The sequence below is a fragment of the Colletotrichum gloeosporioides genome, assembly GCF_011800055.1.
Source record: "Colletotrichum gloeosporioides strain Lc1 chromosome Unknown consensus_88, whole genome shotgun sequence".
Taxonomy (NCBI): Eukaryota; Fungi; Ascomycota; class Sordariomycetes; order Glomerellales; family Glomerellaceae; genus Colletotrichum; species Colletotrichum gloeosporioides.
Genome location: NW_025544733.1, coordinates 111257 through 128281, shown reverse-complemented (window position 1 = coordinate 128281; position 17025 = coordinate 111257). Strand labels below are relative to the sequence as shown.

General features: G+C 52.6%; 7 protein-coding genes across 7 annotated transcripts; 3 read left to right on the top strand and 4 right to left on the bottom strand.

The window, feature by feature from the left end:
* Nucleotides 1–298: 298 nt before the first annotated feature.
* On the top strand, nt 299–1721 carry GCG54_00001172 (uncharacterized protein; the record flags this gene model as incomplete). The annotated part of the gene is made up of 2 exons (XM_045401295.1): nt 299–1384; nt 1437–1721. 2 exons carry the CDS (start codon nt 299–301, stop codon nt 1719–1721), a joined length of 1371 nt encoding a protein of 456 aa, XP_045258228.1.
* Nucleotides 1722–2708: 987 nt separating this feature from the next.
* On the bottom strand, nt 2709–3175 carry GCG54_00001171 (uncharacterized protein; the record flags this gene model as incomplete). Its single annotated transcript, XM_045401294.1, has 2 exons — nt 2916–3175; nt 2709–2890 (listed from the first exon to the last, which is right to left on the bottom strand). Exons 1-2 carry the CDS (start codon nt 3082–3084, stop codon nt 2709–2711), a joined length of 351 nt encoding a protein of 116 aa, XP_045258227.1. The 5' UTR covers nt 3085–3175.
* Nucleotides 3176–8280: 5105 nt separating this feature from the next.
* GCG54_00001170 (Oxidase FUB9) lies at nt 8281–9508 on the bottom strand (the record flags this gene model as incomplete). Its single annotated transcript, XM_045401293.1, has 3 exons — nt 8281–8433; nt 8484–9367; nt 9424–9508. 3 exons carry the CDS (start codon nt 9506–9508, stop codon nt 8281–8283), a joined length of 1122 nt encoding a protein of 373 aa, XP_045258226.1.
* Nucleotides 9509–10156: 648 nt separating this feature from the next.
* Nucleotides 10157–10641, bottom strand: GCG54_00001169 (uncharacterized protein; the record flags this gene model as incomplete). The annotated part of the gene is made up of 2 exons (XM_045401292.1): nt 10157–10570; nt 10639–10641. 2 exons carry the CDS (start codon nt 10639–10641, stop codon nt 10157–10159), a joined length of 417 nt encoding a protein of 138 aa, XP_045258225.1.
* A 454-nt stretch (nt 10642–11095) lies between these two features.
* GCG54_00001168 (uncharacterized protein) lies at nt 11096–11757 on the top strand (the record flags this gene model as incomplete). Its single annotated transcript, XM_045401291.1, has 2 exons — nt 11096–11507; nt 11573–11757. 2 exons carry the CDS (start codon nt 11096–11098, stop codon nt 11755–11757), a joined length of 597 nt encoding a protein of 198 aa, XP_045258224.1.
* Nucleotides 11758–13447: 1690 nt separating this feature from the next.
* GCG54_00001167 (putative proline dehydrogenase) lies at nt 13448–14851 on the top strand (the record flags this gene model as incomplete). The annotated part of the gene is made up of 2 exons (XM_045401290.1): nt 13448–13983; nt 14038–14851. The coding sequence occupies 2 exons, from the start codon at nt 13448–13450 to the stop codon at nt 14849–14851; spliced, it is 1350 nt and encodes a 449-aa protein (XP_045258223.1).
* A 155-nt stretch (nt 14852–15006) lies between these two features.
* On the bottom strand, nt 15007–15733 carry GCG54_00001166 (EKC/KEOPS complex subunit; the record flags this gene model as incomplete). Its single annotated transcript, XM_045401289.1, has 3 exons — nt 15007–15324; nt 15380–15502; nt 15578–15733. The coding sequence occupies 3 exons, from the start codon at nt 15731–15733 to the stop codon at nt 15007–15009; spliced, it is 597 nt and encodes a 198-aa protein (XP_045258222.1).
* Between the last annotated feature and the right edge of the window lie 1292 nt (nt 15734–17025).

The window sequence follows — 17025 nt, the reverse complement described above, 5'->3', positions numbered from 1 at the left end:
CCTGGATAGCATGGCGGATATGCTCGATCGAAGTGGCACAGTTACCATCCCAGAGATTCATCGGCGAATGCTAGATATCAGAGCGGGTCTTGTGAAGCAACCTTTCTATGTTTCCATGACACCAGAGACGTCGTCTAGTCCTATCATTCTTACGAAGTGGTATCCCGCCGGCCAAAACACGAGTTCTTTACCTACCCCGATGGACTCCATTGATGCATCGGCAACGGGAGTTATGAATTTACGCCTGAGACTCTTCCATCCACTGGACCCAAAGAGCACTCGATCGTTCTTGAGGTGGATGACAAGAGATGCCCCGTCGTCTATCAAGGACATTGAGCTCGTTGACAAAATCTTGGCCCGAGCCAACGCTGTGAATGATCTCGGTCAAAGCTTGATCGGTGGCGAGGTCGGAGAGAAGGAGAACGCGGTGCTTTTACCCTTTTTATCGACTAAGAGCCAGAAGCAGGCCACTAAACTATTGCAAGAGTTGGAAGGCTCGTTTCTAGCGTCAGGCCAGAACGCCTTAGGCGATTTGGAGGCCGTGGAACTTATTACGAACATTAAGCAGCAAACGGACAGCCTGGCCTCTTTTCTTGACGACTGCATATCAAGCCTTGACACTCCATCACTTCGCACATTGAGAAAGATGGCTTCTAAAGCAGCCCAAGACTTGAGGCATCGAATTGCAATGCGTCTCACTCTACTCACAGAAGAAGCGTCACCGGACCAAACACGAGTGGACTTTGATAGCCAGGCTACGCCCCGCCAACGTCTCCGAATGGGTCATCATAGCGGTGACTCCGTTCTCGTTGAATATATTTACTACGAGGATATAGACGAGCAGACACATCAGAGGCTGTCACAACAAGTGGCCAAGATATCGGCTCTTCACGTCGAGCCCAAGGACCCTTCGTTCAGAACCCTACCCGGGATAGGCTACCTTCATGACAGCCTGTACGGCCCCAGATTCGGATTTATCTTCAAAGTTCCCAACGACAAGATTGGCTGGAAACCGTTCCTCTTGTCCGGTATCCTCGGCAAGGTCAAAGTTCCACTTGAGACACGATACCGCCTGGCCCATGATATATGCGAGGCACTTCTGCAACTCCATTCCATAGGCTGGTTCCATAAAAACATGAAGAGCGACAATGTGCTTATTTTCTCCAGCAACGACCAAAAAAGTGTCAACAATCGTACAGAGGGTAGAACAGAACCTGTATACGACTTTGAGAGACCTTATCTGATCGGGTTCGACTGCTCCAGGCCGGAAGAGGCCGAAACAAGAGGGACGGTTGACTTCGATGTTGACGCAAACATATATAGGCATCCAGACCGATGGGGCCGACCGTTGCGCTTCACAAGACAGCATGATATTTATGCATTGGTAGGCACTTGTGTAGGACATTTGCGTCTTCTGGCTAACAGCCTCGCTTTAGGGCATCGTTCTGATGGAAATTGGAATGTGGAGGACACTGCCAAGTATGGACAGCGCACAGAAGGGCTTTGCATCGGTGAAAGATCCGGAACGTCTGCGCAAGTTTCTCTTGACCAGCGCAATGCCCAGACTTGCACATGCGACAGGGAGCCGATATGCGGATGCGGTAAGGTCGTGTCTAGATCCCGGCGAGTGGACAAATTATGAGAATTGGGAGGTCCACGACTCTATGAGACAGAAGGTACTACGGCCGCTCAAAGCGGCTTACGAGGCGTTAGCGTCTTGAATGATGAAACATCGTTGTGTGTCATATCCTTTCATGAGGCAATCAATTTACCGAAACTTGCTAAAGCCAAATATTAAACGTCATGTTTAACTCGAATCGGATATTATTAGACAATGTCAGTTCTCGTGCCTGAATACTTCAATTTCATCTATGGCAATGATCTAACAGACCTGCAATTCAAGTGGCTGTTTTGTAATCTGCCTAAGTATCATACGATGCCCCTAAGAGTCAAGCTATGCCGTATGTCTCGTACTCAGATGCATTGACATTCGCTAGAAACGAGGTCGGTATTGCGGCGAACCTGATGTTTTTTTATTTATCAGTATCTGATCCCTCAATGATGATGCAGTCGTAGAAAATGCATAACCACCTACGTCAACAAGGCTAGAAAAGGTTGTATTTCTATGAATTCGTAGTTAGTGCCACGAGAAGTGACGTGGCAATAGTGAAGACGAAGTACCTTATATAGCTGTGGAGTCTCCGGTTGTGTTCGTGAGAAGCACCACAGGGAGAATAAGCCAGGCCGGGACCATGATTGTCGTCGTGTACCGGACAACCATCTTAAAGATGCCCGGATTGAACAGATGGCTACCGTCATCTTCGGTTTTCTCCTGTCATACAAAAGCATTAGAGTCAGTCAATTCAACGTCTGTATCGCCAAAATGATCCAAATCTTACCTGGCTGCAGCAAAGCTTGATTCTAAAATCGGCAGTTAGCAAAACTTATGCAAAGATCCGTTCATGTTTCCTGGGGCGATATTTTGTGTTCGCAAATCGTGAAGGGCCATGCGCTCAAATGAGGCACAGAACATACAAACTTTCCGAGACTAGGGTATTTCCTGACGAGGAGCTCCAGTAGAGCCCCGGGGATGGCCCGATCGGCGTCCTGGGTCCTAAAGCGATGAAGTCTTCATCTGCCGACGTGTCTAGGTTAAGAAAGCATGCACTCTCTGATCTGACCAGCGGCTTGTGGCCGTCAACCCAGTTTCAGATACTCTGATGGTCTTTTTGTTTTGCGGGCGAGAGACATCTCATTTGATTAAAGTCCAAGACAGCTCGATCTAAATGAACCGCGAATAGGCCATACACGTCAGATCGGGGCATCCCCACACACTCAATCTCGGTAGGAAGAACAAGACGGATGTGGTAGGGGCGACGCTCGAGTTCATCTCAAGACATTGATTAAAGACGAACCGTATTCAACTAGAGCTACTTTGATGCGCTCCAATACCGCTCGACGTGACTGATTTGAATCATTACGCTGGCTGCTCAGGTTGAGTTGGATGTCTTCGTTGTCGTCGCATTGGTTTAATAGACCTTCGAGCTCAGCAAGCCTATCTTGCTGCTCTAGAAGGTTTCGCATGTGGACGTAGTCGAGGCGTCTGAGAAATGTGAAGTCTTTGGAAGAATCAAGAAGACCCCGAGACGAGGATAGCCTTGCCTGTAGTCCTCTACTTTAGAGGGATCGTGTCAGAGTTCTGTCGTCTGGTAGGGATCCGTTCTGCATGAAGGCAACCACTATGTACGATATGGTCAAACAAATACGCAGAGATGCAGGCGCCTGACTTCGTTCATGCAGCAATGCATGTTGATTCGCAGTTGCCAGATAAACAGTCAGCGAAGTAGGCCTCGTTCGTCTTTGGTTCTTCTTCGCAGTACACGTGTAAAGCAAATCTAGCCACGTCGACATGATGACGGACAGTCACACTAAGCACGAAGCTGTCGAAGAACAGAAGTATGATGAACTGCCTGAAAATTCCGAAGAGAACGTCAGAAAATGCCTGTCAATGCACTTGATATTTCATTGACACCCATCTGCACCACAGGTTGTACTTCAAGCAGCGGCAGATAACGATGGAAGGGCGTATGTCGCCAAGTATGCAAAGACAGCAGCAGTATGTCAATTCGAAGTTGATCTCAACTCTCCGGTCTTCGGCTAGGTTCCTCGAAGTTCCCTTACGAAGTTGGAGAGGTTGTCTGGGTGGTGAAACCAGGGTATCGCGCGCCGCTGGGGGAATTTCGCATCGCCTCTGCACACTCTAGAGACACCTTTAAGCTAATTTCTGTACGCACCAATGCTGAGCATACGGAATTAGTTGAGAAAAAGTATCTGCGTCGAGACCCCTACACTCCAAACTCGTGAGATTTGGTACATCAAAGAATTTCCCAGAACTCGGCAAAGAAAGTTGCATACAATAATCAATAGAGTCGGGCTCCCAAATTAGAACAGATATTGATAAACCTCTCCATCTAACCCGTCAAAGAAATGTCTGCACTGGCAACTTCAAATATCTTCCGACCCTGTCGATGCCGAGTCACTGCGCTGCCTCATATCTGGCGGAAGCTCCGAGCCCTCTGGTAGGATGAGGCCTTGTAGTGCTGAGAATGCCTGGTCGACTTCGTTTTCTACCAGTAAGTATTGTTTTCCAAGATCCTGGGCGGTTAAATCGTCCTCACAACCAGGCCAGCGGCCTTTCTGATCCGGGTCCATCCCCGCACGCAGTAACTCACTGATCTCAGTCGTCAGCTTCATTCTATAGGCCAGATGTAGTTCAGTAATGCCGGAGAATAGCCCGTCTCCCCTAGCATGATGCCATTGCAGGAGTTCTTTGGCCACTTGCAAGGCTTGTTTGAGTCTTTCACGGCCTACCTGCTGTCGTCTCTTGCGAATGAGGTACGCTTGCGATTCCGCATTCAAAAAGTCGACTTCCGGACCTATGGTATGGACGACGTTGATGTGTCGGCCTTGCGTACACGCGAGCTGCAAGGGCAGTGCTTGAGAATCACCGGCAATGAATGGGATACTGGCATCGGCCTGGGCGTTCAGTAAAAGGCGGGTGGTTTCAAGGTGCAAGCTCCAAGAAGCTCGCTGGACCATCGTGCAACCGTCTCCGTCGGCTGAGTTGATATGCCTCATAAGGCGGGGATGGGTAAGCGCATAGCGTAGGTTTTCGCTCCAATATCGACGACCATCTCTTTCCCCTCTGAAATCGGAGAAGTGTTGTCGTAAGGTCGAATGTAAGGCGTTGATGAGGACTTGATCCTCATGCTCATGTCTGAGCAATACGTTTAGCAGCGGTCTCTGACGCCGTCTCAGCAATAGTGACTGAAGGGCAGTTCGACCAAGAATGGGGTCCATTTCTTGCAGACTTGCCCCGAATTCTATCAACAGTTCGAACATTTCAATGGATGCGTCCCTATGGATGCATTGATGGATTGGCGTGTATGCGTAGCTCCCGCGCATAGACGGGCTGTAGATGTTGACTCCTCTTTCAAGTAGTGCTCTGACCCCAACGAGCGAGCCTTCCGCAATTGCTTCGTTCAAGAAGAATTCATGCGGGCCGTACTCACGCTCCAGTTCTTCGATGGTGTAGAAGTCGACTATCTTACAAATCGTGTCATACCAAGCGGTATCTTGCCCGCTCATCTGCAAAGCCGCCAATAAAACAGGATTACTGAAGGGTGGTCCGGTCAAACAGCACTGCTTCACATATGTTCCGGATGAAACATCGAGGATGGCATTGACAAGATGTAGATCAGCAAAGCATCTGGCCTCGTAAACAATGTCCAACAGGTGCGACCATTCATAGATGCGAAATCCTATCCATCCGTGTCTGTCGTAAACTTGAATTGTTTTTTCAATACCCTGGGCATGGTCTTTTCCATGTGCGATCCAATGAGAGAAGGGTTTTTCAATGGTACTCAATTGGATAAGGTCGCGCTCATCAGCATCAAGATCTTTGGGAATGAGAGGGGCAACTATTTCCACAATCTCCCAAAAAAAGCCCCGAGCTCCGTGATGAAGACAATGCAGCTTGGATTGATGATCATGTGGGATCAAAAGCTGGACCAAATCTTGGTTCCTTGTTATGGTTGCCCATGATAGTGGCGTGCCTGTGACTACTAGGTCGTGAGCTTCCCATTTGATGTCGCTCGTTGTTGAAGTGATGAGAGAGGCGGCGTGTGTCAAGATGAGATCTACAACAGAAACTAGATCCTTCCTAGGGAAGAATATAGCCAAGTGTAGTGATGTGATACCGTGAATCCCCGCCTGAATTAAGGACAGTTTATGCTGTTCAACAAGAAGCCGTAAGGTTGAGATGTGACCGCCCAGGCAGGCAAAGTGCACTGCGTCAAGGCCAAGAGTTGATTTGAGGCCAGGATTGCCACGCTTTATAAGTTCGCTCACCAACTCGTTATCGCCGAGCCAGCAGGCCAGATGTAGCGGCGAAAGGTCGTCTACCTCATCCGGATTGAATATGGATAGCTTGAACACAGCATCTTCCAGATGTGCCGCTGGCGATGGTGTAAGTTTGGCAATGAGGGTAACCTTCTTGGCGCTTTCTTGCACCTGGAAATTGAGACGTCGGATTCTCTCTGCGAGATAGAGCACCGAAGGCAGAGAAGAAAGCTGCTGCTCCAAGTCCTGGCCAATGTCTGATACCAACTCGCTTGTAGCTGGGTTGATACCCGTCGCGCAACAGATACGATGGTACCATAGAGCTGCTTTCGTCGATCCAAGAGATGCAGAGGTGCGTAACCAGCGGACAGCTTTGTCGTTGTCCAGATTACTACCAAAGCCAATAGTATAGCATTCCGACAATGTCATGGCAGCGCCAGCACGAATATTGTTCGGCACCGACGTTGCACTGGCGACAATCTCCAGCTCCTCGAGGATTTGCTTTTTGATTGTAGTTGGCATTTCTTGGATGATTCTGTTCCCGTCAAATCCACAGTGAGAGAGCAGCTTGTTCCGCTTTTAGCCAGCGACATCAAAATTGGTCGGACGAAATTGAACGAACCTCGTAAAGAGAATGTTGCGCTGTCCAAGTTCCCATACTGTCTTCATACAAGGGCTCTAGCCCAAGCAACTCATTGTTGATGTCCTCAACCCGGCTGGTCTCATCTGCGGGAATTCCTCCAGGGAGGTCATCGAGTGAGTTGGCAAACTGTTTGTAACTAAAGTATTTGAGTGTTAGCTTCTCAGTCTCAATAAGACTCAAGAGGTTTTGCTTACGGTTCTAATTCCCTCTCCTCCCTCAAGAGGTCACGCAGCGTTACCATTGTTACTCTATCCGATGGATTGTCGTCTAGTGCACCACGAAAAATGCGGCTCAGACGGGCACGCAATTCATCGCCCAATTCCAATCCATTGAGGAAATTGACAGCACTATCACGCAGCGCGTTGTGGTTTAGGGTGTTCAACACGTCTTCAATCTCGTCAATACTTGACGCTCCCGCTGCGTTCCCAATCCAGGCAGAATCTAGGAAGCTCTGTCCACACTTTAGGACCTCCCATACAAGCAGACCAAACGAGAACACGTCTGTCCGCAGCGCATCTTCAATGCTGAAAAGGGGGTCTCGAAGCGCGGAACCGTTCCTGATCTCGGGTGCGTTCAACAATCTCGTCCCAATGTGGCACCGAACTCGGGCGCGCGCATTCCCGTGGACTCCGATGACAGAATTGCCAAAGTCAGAGATCTTGATAAGCCATGAATCATGGTTGCTTTTCTGGAACACCAACGCGTTCTGTGTTTTCACGTCGGCATGACAGATCCCCAATCCATGCAACGCGGTGAGGCCTTCGGCAACTTGTAAAGCCATATCAACTCTCTCCAACTCAGTTGTGCCTTTTCCATCGCCAGTGACGAGAAACAGGTCGAGTGAGCCTAAGTCTGAATGTTCCAAGACAAGGGCAAGGCTAGGTATCGCGTTGATCACGTCAACGCAAACGCCAAGAATATCGACGATGTTGGCGTGTTTACGCAGCGTGGAGTTGCCCATGATTCGGATCTCCATGGTGAGCTGCTCAAAATGCCGCAGGATGACTTTCTCATCTAGACTTCCCGCTGCCGCAGCAAGTGCTCGGCTACGCTTCACAGCGACGAACTGCTGGTTGTTGGCCTCGCGCTTTACTCGAAATTTTCTCAGCTGTCCTATTTCGACGACCGCAGAGCCGCCTTTGCCCGCCAGTTCGACCTTGTCATTAAAATGGTGTACATTGAGCTGCCAGGGCGTGTAATACTTGAGATGGTTCGTTGCGAGGGCTGCGAAGAGATTCAGCGCTGTGAATTGCGGCTGTTCGTCGTGGTTTGGTGCATCACCATCTGCAGTCATTAGACTGGAATAGAATGAGAGTGACATTGCGCTCAAACAGCGGCGATGAAAAGGAATATGCTGAACTGAAAAACAGCGGTCTGCTTTCAGGCTGCAAACGAGGGGTTTGGTAAGAATCAAGATCAGGCTGGCACAGTGAGATGCTGGCGACATGGGTTCCTTAGTGGAACTGGATGCGCTGATTGGCTTCCGTACTGTTGGATGAGATTCATCGTGCATTTGGGTATCACGTGCTATGCCTTGGCAGTTGATTTACCCGTAGAAGTTGCGTTTTTCGAGAAGAAACTTGAGAAGTTTTGTTGGGGGTTCGTCTTGGTTCAGTTACTCTCGTGGGCACGATAGGGAGTCGGTGCAATCACACCATGCGCGATTGTGCCACGGAAACAAAATCATTGTTTCCTATGTTTGTTTTGAACGAAATCATATAGGTAATAACAAACACCTATAGTCTTGCGATGGGACCGTTCTTCCTGACAACACCTAGCGATGCAGGGGTAATGTCGGCAATCGAGTTACAACCGCAGAGCTGCATGCACCTCTTGAATTCGTCGTACATGATGTCCAAGACCTTGCTCACACCTGTCTCTCCGTCGTACTGTTTTCGAGTTAGCTGCCGAAAAGTTTCAACATTCTCATTTGACTTACCCCCAGCCCCCAGATGACCGGCCTTCCGATCCAAACGCAGTCGGCACCGAGAGCCACCGCCTTGAAAACATCTGTCCCGCTACGGATACCGCCGTCGATGTGAATCGGGATCCTTCCCTTTGCCGCCTTGGCACAGTGAGGAAGCATGTCGATCGTGGCCGGAGTTTCGTCAAGTTGCCGACCGCCATGGTTGCTCACAATAACACCGTCGCACTTGTACTGGATAGCCAGCTCCACGTCCTCAGGTGCCAGAACCCCCTTAATCCAAATCTGTAACTTCGTCACACTCCTCAGCCAGGGGATCTCCTTAGCCCATGAATGCGAGTTGGAGTTGATGACGTCAAACCCGGCCTCGTGCGTCGTGGCCCGGATCATCTCAGACGTCCTCTCAAGCATGGGTAGGGAAAGACCCTCGGGCACGCGGAACTGATTGCGCGGTTCGTTGTACCGGACGCCCAGCACCGGGCTGTCTGCCGTCAAGAAGATGGCTACACATCCAGCCTTCTCAGCGCGCCTGATGATGCGGAGTTGCGCTTCACGGTCCCTCATGCTGTAGAGCTGCATGACGTGCTTAAGAGGACCGACTCCAAGCCCAGCTTCACGAATTTCCTCAACGGAATAGTTGGCGAACGAGGAGACGCCCATGTGCACTTTGCGTTTGGCGCATGCTCTACTGGTTGCGAGTTCGCCGTCGGGATGAGCCATGGCCTGAATGCCTGCGGGCGAAACGGAAAGCGGGAAATCGATCTTTTGGCCAAAGACCGTGGTACTGGTGTCGACTTCGGAAACATCAACGAGAACTCGGGGAAGCACTCGGTACTTGGAGTACGCTGTGGTGTTCTCCTTGACCGTGATCTGACCCGTTGAGCCGGCATCGTAGAATTCTAGCGATGTGGGTGTTAGTTACTGCACATGTTGGGGTTGGATGCAGACCCCTCACCTCGAGCGGATGAGGAGAGCTTCTTTGAAGCAGCTTTCCTGACGTCGTCGACGTTGAGAACTAACTCTTCAGTTTGTTCAGTCATATTGATGTTGTTGAATGTCGGTAAATACTTTTCAAAATATAATATGGATCGAGGCTTCGGTGATGAAGGGGGTTTAAAGTGTACAGGGTGTTCCCCATTCCCCAACTTCTTATCAATGCAGGTTGCCATTTGCCTATCGTTGACCGCATCAAGCCCGATGTCGCTGGCACGAATCATTGTTAGTCAGTTCGCCCCATTAGAACTATCATTATCGACATGCAGTGTTGTTATCGTAAGGGCCGGGCCATCTGCAAGCCAAGTAAGCTTGATTGACGGACGTAGTCACGTAGGGCGCGATTGACGCACGGCGACAGACATGAATGGCGGGCAGAATTTCTGAACGACGGAACATTACTGCAGCATGGTCGACAGCGCCCTTTCGCGTATGCTGCCATAAGATTCAACGACGCAGCATTTTCTTCGTCGAACTGGCAACCCCTCATTTTCGAACCTCAAGACTTTCTTTGTAGGTGTGCCAGACATGGGACTGCAAGTCATCATTGTGCTCACGCCGAGGCCAAGATTGCCATGTATGGTTCATCAATCATCTTCCATTAGCTGCTTGGCCTCGACGAGGTCAGCATGTAGTATGTGTATGCCGTATGCGGTACCCCAACGCCGTGCAACAATGCAGAAAACCAGTCCCGATCATGCATCAGAGCCCATGCCCTCCTCCTCCTCAATATCCTCGTCCAGACTGGGCACGTCGACGACAAATTCAGGCTCGTCGACATTGAAGGAGAAGGCGACAGTGCAGTTATCGCGCAGACCCTTCGCAACCGGGGTATCGGTGTCCTTGACCTTGATGTTCTTCCATCCTTGTGTCAGGTCGTTCGCATTCACAGGCAGGGCGTAGGCAAGCTCGACGTCGCCATCCGGCAGGGGCGTCGTCTCGGGAGAGGTGTGGTTGATGGTGAGGCCGTCGGGGAACCGGTCGCGCAGGATCTCGAGCAGTGTTGTTGTGATTTCGGAGAAGATCTGCTGGCTGTCGACGAACAGCAAGATGGTGTGGGTGCCGTACTTGAAGCGCACCGAGTAGAAGGTATCGTCGACTTTCTGTACCTACGAAGAAGAGTTAGCTGCGAAAGGAAGGTGGGGTGCGTTTCGTCACTCCAAGGTGCCGTTCATACCATTTTGACAAGTTGCAGCTGGCCTCTCTAGAGAGATTTCTCGGTGATTGGGTTTTGGAAGGCTCGGTCTGGCAGCAATGGGAGGTCGCAGACGAGATGGAATTCTCCTTGATCGAAGGAGGCGGGCGAGAATTTCAGGCAGCAGGCAGGCGCGATCCTCAGCGGCAGCTACGGGCCAGAGAGTCCAGCGCGGGGCACCTCTTTGATGCGCGACCACGTGACGCCAGCTGATGGGACCCGCGTTAAGTCGTCCGCCAGGTCATCCCGCCCCGGGGGACCCTTCCCCGAGAAATCAGTTCCTGGTGGTCCAAGCTCCTTCCGGGTCTCACGCCGATTTGTTTTGCGCCTGAGCAGCCGGAGCTTTCTTCTGATCGTCACATCGACTACCACAACCGCAACGGCCAGGGCATCACGACCTCACCCATTCCGACCGACCACTCCCCCATTACCACCGAAAATGGCCGCACGTCGCCAGACCATGGCTGAGTACTTCAGCCTGGAGCCCGCCGAGTCCCGCCTCTCCATCCCGACACCAGCACGCATACCCCTCGCCGGCATGGTCGGTTTCGGTATTGGGACAGCCTTGGGTATTGCGCAAGGAGGACAGACGGCCTCGCTGCGCTTCCGCGCCGAGCACGCACACAAGATGCCCACCACCACCACCGGCTGGTACCTCTACCACAAGAGCAAGAATTATCACACCATCCACGGCGGCTTTCGCGAAGGCCTACGTATGGGCGCAAGGCTCAGCTTTTGGACCATTATGGCATTTGGCCTCGAGAGCACCGTCGACAGATACCGCGGCAGTACCGACCTCATCAGCACCGTTCTTGCCAGTCTTACGGTAGCCGGAGGCTTCAGTCTCGTCAGTATGTCATGCTAGTCCCACGTCCCAACCCAAGATGACATGTTTGCTGATGCTGTAATTTTCAAGATCGCTTCTCTCTGCCCACTGCAGCTCGCACGGCACGTTACGGCCTACTCTTTGGAGTGCTGTACGGCGGCATGCAGGATGTTGTCGGCTTCGCCCGCGGCCGTCCTATCGGATACGTCGAGTTCCTCCGCAAGCGCTTTGGGTTCACGAAGGCAGCTAAAGTAGAGGAACCTCAGCACCCCTAAACTACAGCCGTCGGATGGCGAATAGTGCGACTCTGCACACCTCGACTTTCAGTGGGATTAGCGCTGCACGCTCACGGCAAGAATCCATGCCCACTACCTGGTCATAGGACTTCTGATGTCGCACGCATCGGATGTGGTGCTTTAGCTGGCCATTGCCCCGCCTACATTCTACTTAGTCAACTCCACTCTGAAGCGCGAATGCTGCGCATTGCTGGAGATAAACCTCGAATGATACCTCGCTATGTTTGGTCAGCATCTACGGACAAGAGGTATGATGAGGAATCTGGGCCAGATGCTTCAACGGAGAGCGAGAAGGCGAGCCAGTGTGACGGGCAAGAAACAGATTCCGCCGAGGAGGATACGCTCATCAAGGCGTCAAGCGACGGCGGAGAAGGGCGCCGTCTCTGCTGAACATGGCATCTCTCCTCGGCCCCTACGGAGTAATCAAGCGGATCGAGGGAGCGAAGCTGAAACCACATCCGAGGTGTCCTCTACAGGAGATACAATGGAAGGATACAAATACAACACGACAAAAACCGAGCCATACTGCGCGCCAGATGAGTACCACGACCGAATTGGGAATTGCTGGCGCGAGAACGAGGATAGATGCGGCCTACTTCTCGCTTCCGCCTCGAGGAGGGCAAATGGTGCCACCTTGGCGCATGGCGATTCGTGGTCGAAGACGAAGGCGGCATCGGGTACTTTGAAAACTTCAAGACTCACGAGGTCCAAGTCGTGTAGCCGCCAGCACGAAACGTACAGAACGCGGAATAGTTAGCGTATGGGTAACCGGAGCCGAACCCTTCAGGACACTCGCGGAACATGAGACGAACATTCAAGAGTAATGCATCTTCATCCGTCTCACAGCCTCACACAGCCACAACTCTCGTCACTCTCCAAGATTCCACCACCTCAACATCTGACGTGTCCACGTGAACCACACATCGCCAATCCCTCCGGTCTCATCGCTTCCCACCCCTCGTTCGCCGATGCGCCGACTCGCCGCTGATCAAGGGTCCATCCCGATCCGATCTTCCGGAAGCGGCTACTACCGGGCGGATATCGACCCCAATGACAACAGCCCACGTGATAAAATGCCAATCTCTCTCCCCCGAGATAAGCAGCACCGCATACGGGCTGAGCGGGAACGTGCTAGCCCACTCTCGTGCGCAGGGCATACATCATAGTTTGCTTCCTTGATAGATAACGCTGCGGCTCAGTCCTAGAGGAAGGGAAGGAGCGAGTTTAAGGGTGCCCGCGTCCGTGGGTTACCACACGACCGTATCGGCCGGGAGACAGAGGATCAATAGACTTGGAATGTTTGTATAATACCCTCCCACCCCTCTCCTTAATTGGTGATATCGTGCGCTGTCTCTGTTTTGAGAATCCCTCAGGTTTGAACGTTCGATTCCAAGTCGTCATCATTATTCAGCCCGTCGCCTTACTCATCCGCCGCGGCGCGTGTTAGCATCCTGTCTTACACTCTCGGCGGGCGTCCCTAAACACAGCGATGGCCCGGCCATTGCGCAGCTTCTGCCTCCGCAGCGCAAGGACACCGATTTCCTGCGCGTCCGTAAGCCAAGACCGCGTCGTTGCTGGAAGGAGAATCATCACTCGCATTAGCTTGCTGCCGCCATTCACGACGCCAACCAGATATCCCCAACGGATCATGTATTCAACTTCCACCACAATGGCGAGGAGGAACATCCACTCGTCCACAAAGAGGTCGTCGTCGACGGAGCAGATGCTACTTACACCCATCGAGTCGGCTCCACAAACGCCGCTGGCTCCCTTGTCGGTGCTGCCCTTATACATGATCATCCGCTCCCTGCTCACCACCACAATCTCGTCGTCGCCCATCCTATTACCGCCGTCGTTGTGGGTCATGTCGGTGCTCGCCAACACGACGAACCCGATACTTAACCCGGATAAGAATCCGCTGCTGCGGTTCTTCCTGAAGTACACGTTCTATGCCCAGTTTTGCGCGGGAGAGACCCCGGTGGAGGTGCAGCAGACCATCAACAAGCTCAAGGACATTGGATTCACAGGAGTCATCCTGGGCTACGCCAGAGAAGTCGTCCTCGACGATTCACAGACCAAAGATTTGTCGTCATGCGGTGAGGGCGAGATGGCAGAGGAATGCATCCGCAATGAGATAATTCCTTGGGCTGAGGGGACCCTGGAGACGGTCAGGTTGGCCCAGCGGGGTGATTTCGTTGCTCTCAAGTAAAGTCATGTCTTCATTGTCGGGCTGTCTCGCAGCTGCTAATGCCACCACAGGTTCACAGGTGCAGGCCGGCAGGCGCTGTACTCCCTCGCAGAACGTCTCCCTCCCTCGGCCGCCCTGGCCGACTCAATCGACTCCATCTGCTCTCTCGCTTCAGAGCGCGGCGTCCGTCTCTTGTTTGATGCCGAGCAAACGGCGCTGCAGCCCGGTATCGACATCTGGACCGTTGAGTATATGCGCAAGTACAACACTTCTCCTGGTAATGCCGTCATCTACGGCACTTACCAGGCATACCTCAAGTCCACGCCTCAGACGCTTCGGCGCCATCTCATGATCGCCCGCGGTGGGGGATTCACATTGGGGGTGAAGCTGGTGCGTGGCGCCTACATCAATTCTGACCCCAGGCACCTTATCCACGACACCAAAGCGGACACCGATGCCGCCTACGATGGCATTGCCGAGTGTCTCCTGAAAAGGCAGTGCGGCGAGATCTTGAGGGGAGACTCGCAAATGCCACCCGTCTGCTTGGTTCTTGCCTCGCACAACGCCGAGTCAGTGAGTAAAGCGCGAGCCATATGCGATGCTGGCGAGGCGAGGATCCAGGTGGCATTCGCACAACTCCAGGGCATGGCAGACGAGGTGAGTTGCGAGCTTGTGTCAAGGAAGCCGCGGCGCCAGGATACGAAGGCGCGGGGTGTAGACGCATACAAGTATCTCGTCTGGGGATCGACCGGAGAATGCATGAAATACCTGCTGCGGCGGGCACATGAGAACCGCGATGCCGTGCAAAGGACGCGGGATGGGCGAGACGCAATGTGGGGCGAGCTTTTGAGGAGGTTGAAGGGCGTGATTGGGGTCTCGGTTTGAAGAGTTAAAGCTCCTGTTGACGGGAGGAGTTGGCGCTTGGAGGCACAATTAGCTTGCAGTATAGTACAACAGCAAATGATGATGACTTACGAACACGACATCAGCAAAGAGCTGAGGTACGTCACGAAAGCATGCGATGAACCGCTGGGGCGAATCTACGCAGTGCGCAAGGCCATGGCGCCCAGCACGAGGGTCTCTAGCTCCTCCTTACGCTCCGCGTCGTCTTTGATGGCGTCGAGCCAGGGGAGGCCGTTGAGCTTGTAGTACTTGCGCACCTTTGCCCAGTCTGTGGAAGTAGCAATGTTCTCGTCGGTGAAGGGGACAGGCGTGCCCTGGAAGTGTTCCTTCATATGCTTCTCGACATCGTCGGCGGACTGGGACTTGGACTCGGCAGAGGTGGGGGAGACGATTTTGACAGCAATGACGTCTTTGGACGTGGGGCTGATGCCGTAGCGGCGGTATGCTTCGGCAATCTGGGAAGAATCAGTTGGTGTAAAGCGATGTGCCAGAGGTTTGTCTTGCGCGTACGTTGTTCGCAGAGCTGAGAGAAGCAACGAGCTCAGAGTGGACGTTGGGGGTCTTGAGGCTGCCATCGACCTTTGCGGTGACGGCCTTGAAGGCTGCGGCGAGGATGTGGGTTCGGGAGACGGCCTAAAGGATCACGATGTCGGTGTCAGTGGCGGGCTGTCAGGTTTCTGTCTGGATCGAGACAAGAATGTGACACACCACTGAGGCGTCGACTAGGGCGTACTCGAAGTCGGCATTGCGTGCCAGCAGCTGCGAGTGCAGGAAGGCGGCATTCTGGACATCCTTGAAGAAGGCGACGTGCAGGGCATGATCGGCGGGCACGTGATCGATGGGGACGGTCTCGATGATGGACATGATGGCGGGCAACGTGGATAGTGAGTGCAAGACGTCGGGTATTCGGAGGTCAGGAAGCTGAAGGAGGTAAACGAGGGTGGTTGTCTGTCTGTCGTGGCGAGCGAGAGGGGGATTGAGTTGTGGAAGTTGGCCGACGATGAAACTATCGCGGGGTCGAAAAAAAAAAAAAAATAGAATTGAATTTTTGGTACGCAGCAAGGAAGGAGCGTCCAATCTTTCCCGCATTCCCGTTGACAGTAACGGATAGGTACCTTAGGTCGGTATTACGTACCTATCGGCGAATAAACTTGGGCGGTGCTGTCAGCGTCCTGTGCTTCCGTTTCTTGGAGGGGCATGGCGGGGTGAGTCTTACACCTCACTGCAACACAGCAGTCACCACGCGTTGGACGTGACGTGGAACAGGTCGCTGAGGGAGTGGACACTCTGACGGCCCGGCGGACAGGCCCGCTTTTCCCGCCAGCTGGTTAAAGTTGCCGCCAGCGGTTGCAACTGAAGCTTCCATCATCTGCCGCAAGTCATGATGTTGATGTTGCATACCTGCTTTGCCCACCTGGCACTCCAAGTAAACTCAAGGTAGGGTAACTAACGTAAGGTAGGGTGGGGTGGGTAGCTGCTCGTGTCTCGGCCGAGGTTGAGGGAAACCCGGATGAAGCTTCACAAGCCTCGTCTTGACACCCATAGGCACACCGGGTAAAAGACCACACAGTCTGTAAAAGATCCGACTCTTTGGGGCAGCATCCTTGCACATGGTAGGTTTGAGATAATCTTCACTTGTGCCAAAACCTACGCGGGAAACCCACCCAGACCAGCTTCCGCATTCACCTTAGCTGTGCTAGGCACGCAGCTTCCAGGTGGCACGGCGCGTCATCCTGGGTCTCGATTCAGCCCTGTTTGGGAATCGATGGTCCTCAGAGTTTATCTGACGGGACGAGATCGTGGGGTGCCTATCCGTAACGGGAACCTGGGGTCGCCAATTTGACCCTTTGCCGACATGCAATCACTATGAATGGAACCTCGCACTCGTTAATCATCCATCTCCCTTCCAGAAAGCCTTCCAGGAAGCCTTCCATGGTGCATCTGCATGTGCGTTGCATCCATCTCATCACACCAGTGAGATTGGCTCCCGGAATCCTTTTGGCTATTGGAGCATCCCCCGAGTGCGAGCATGCCGCGTATTATTTCAGCCTTTTTGTCTTTTGTGTCTGCAATCTTCATGTCTGGACCCCCAACTCGGACACAGAAGCCCAAAGACAGGCAGGGAAACAGCAGCAGCAGCAGCAGCAGCAACAGGC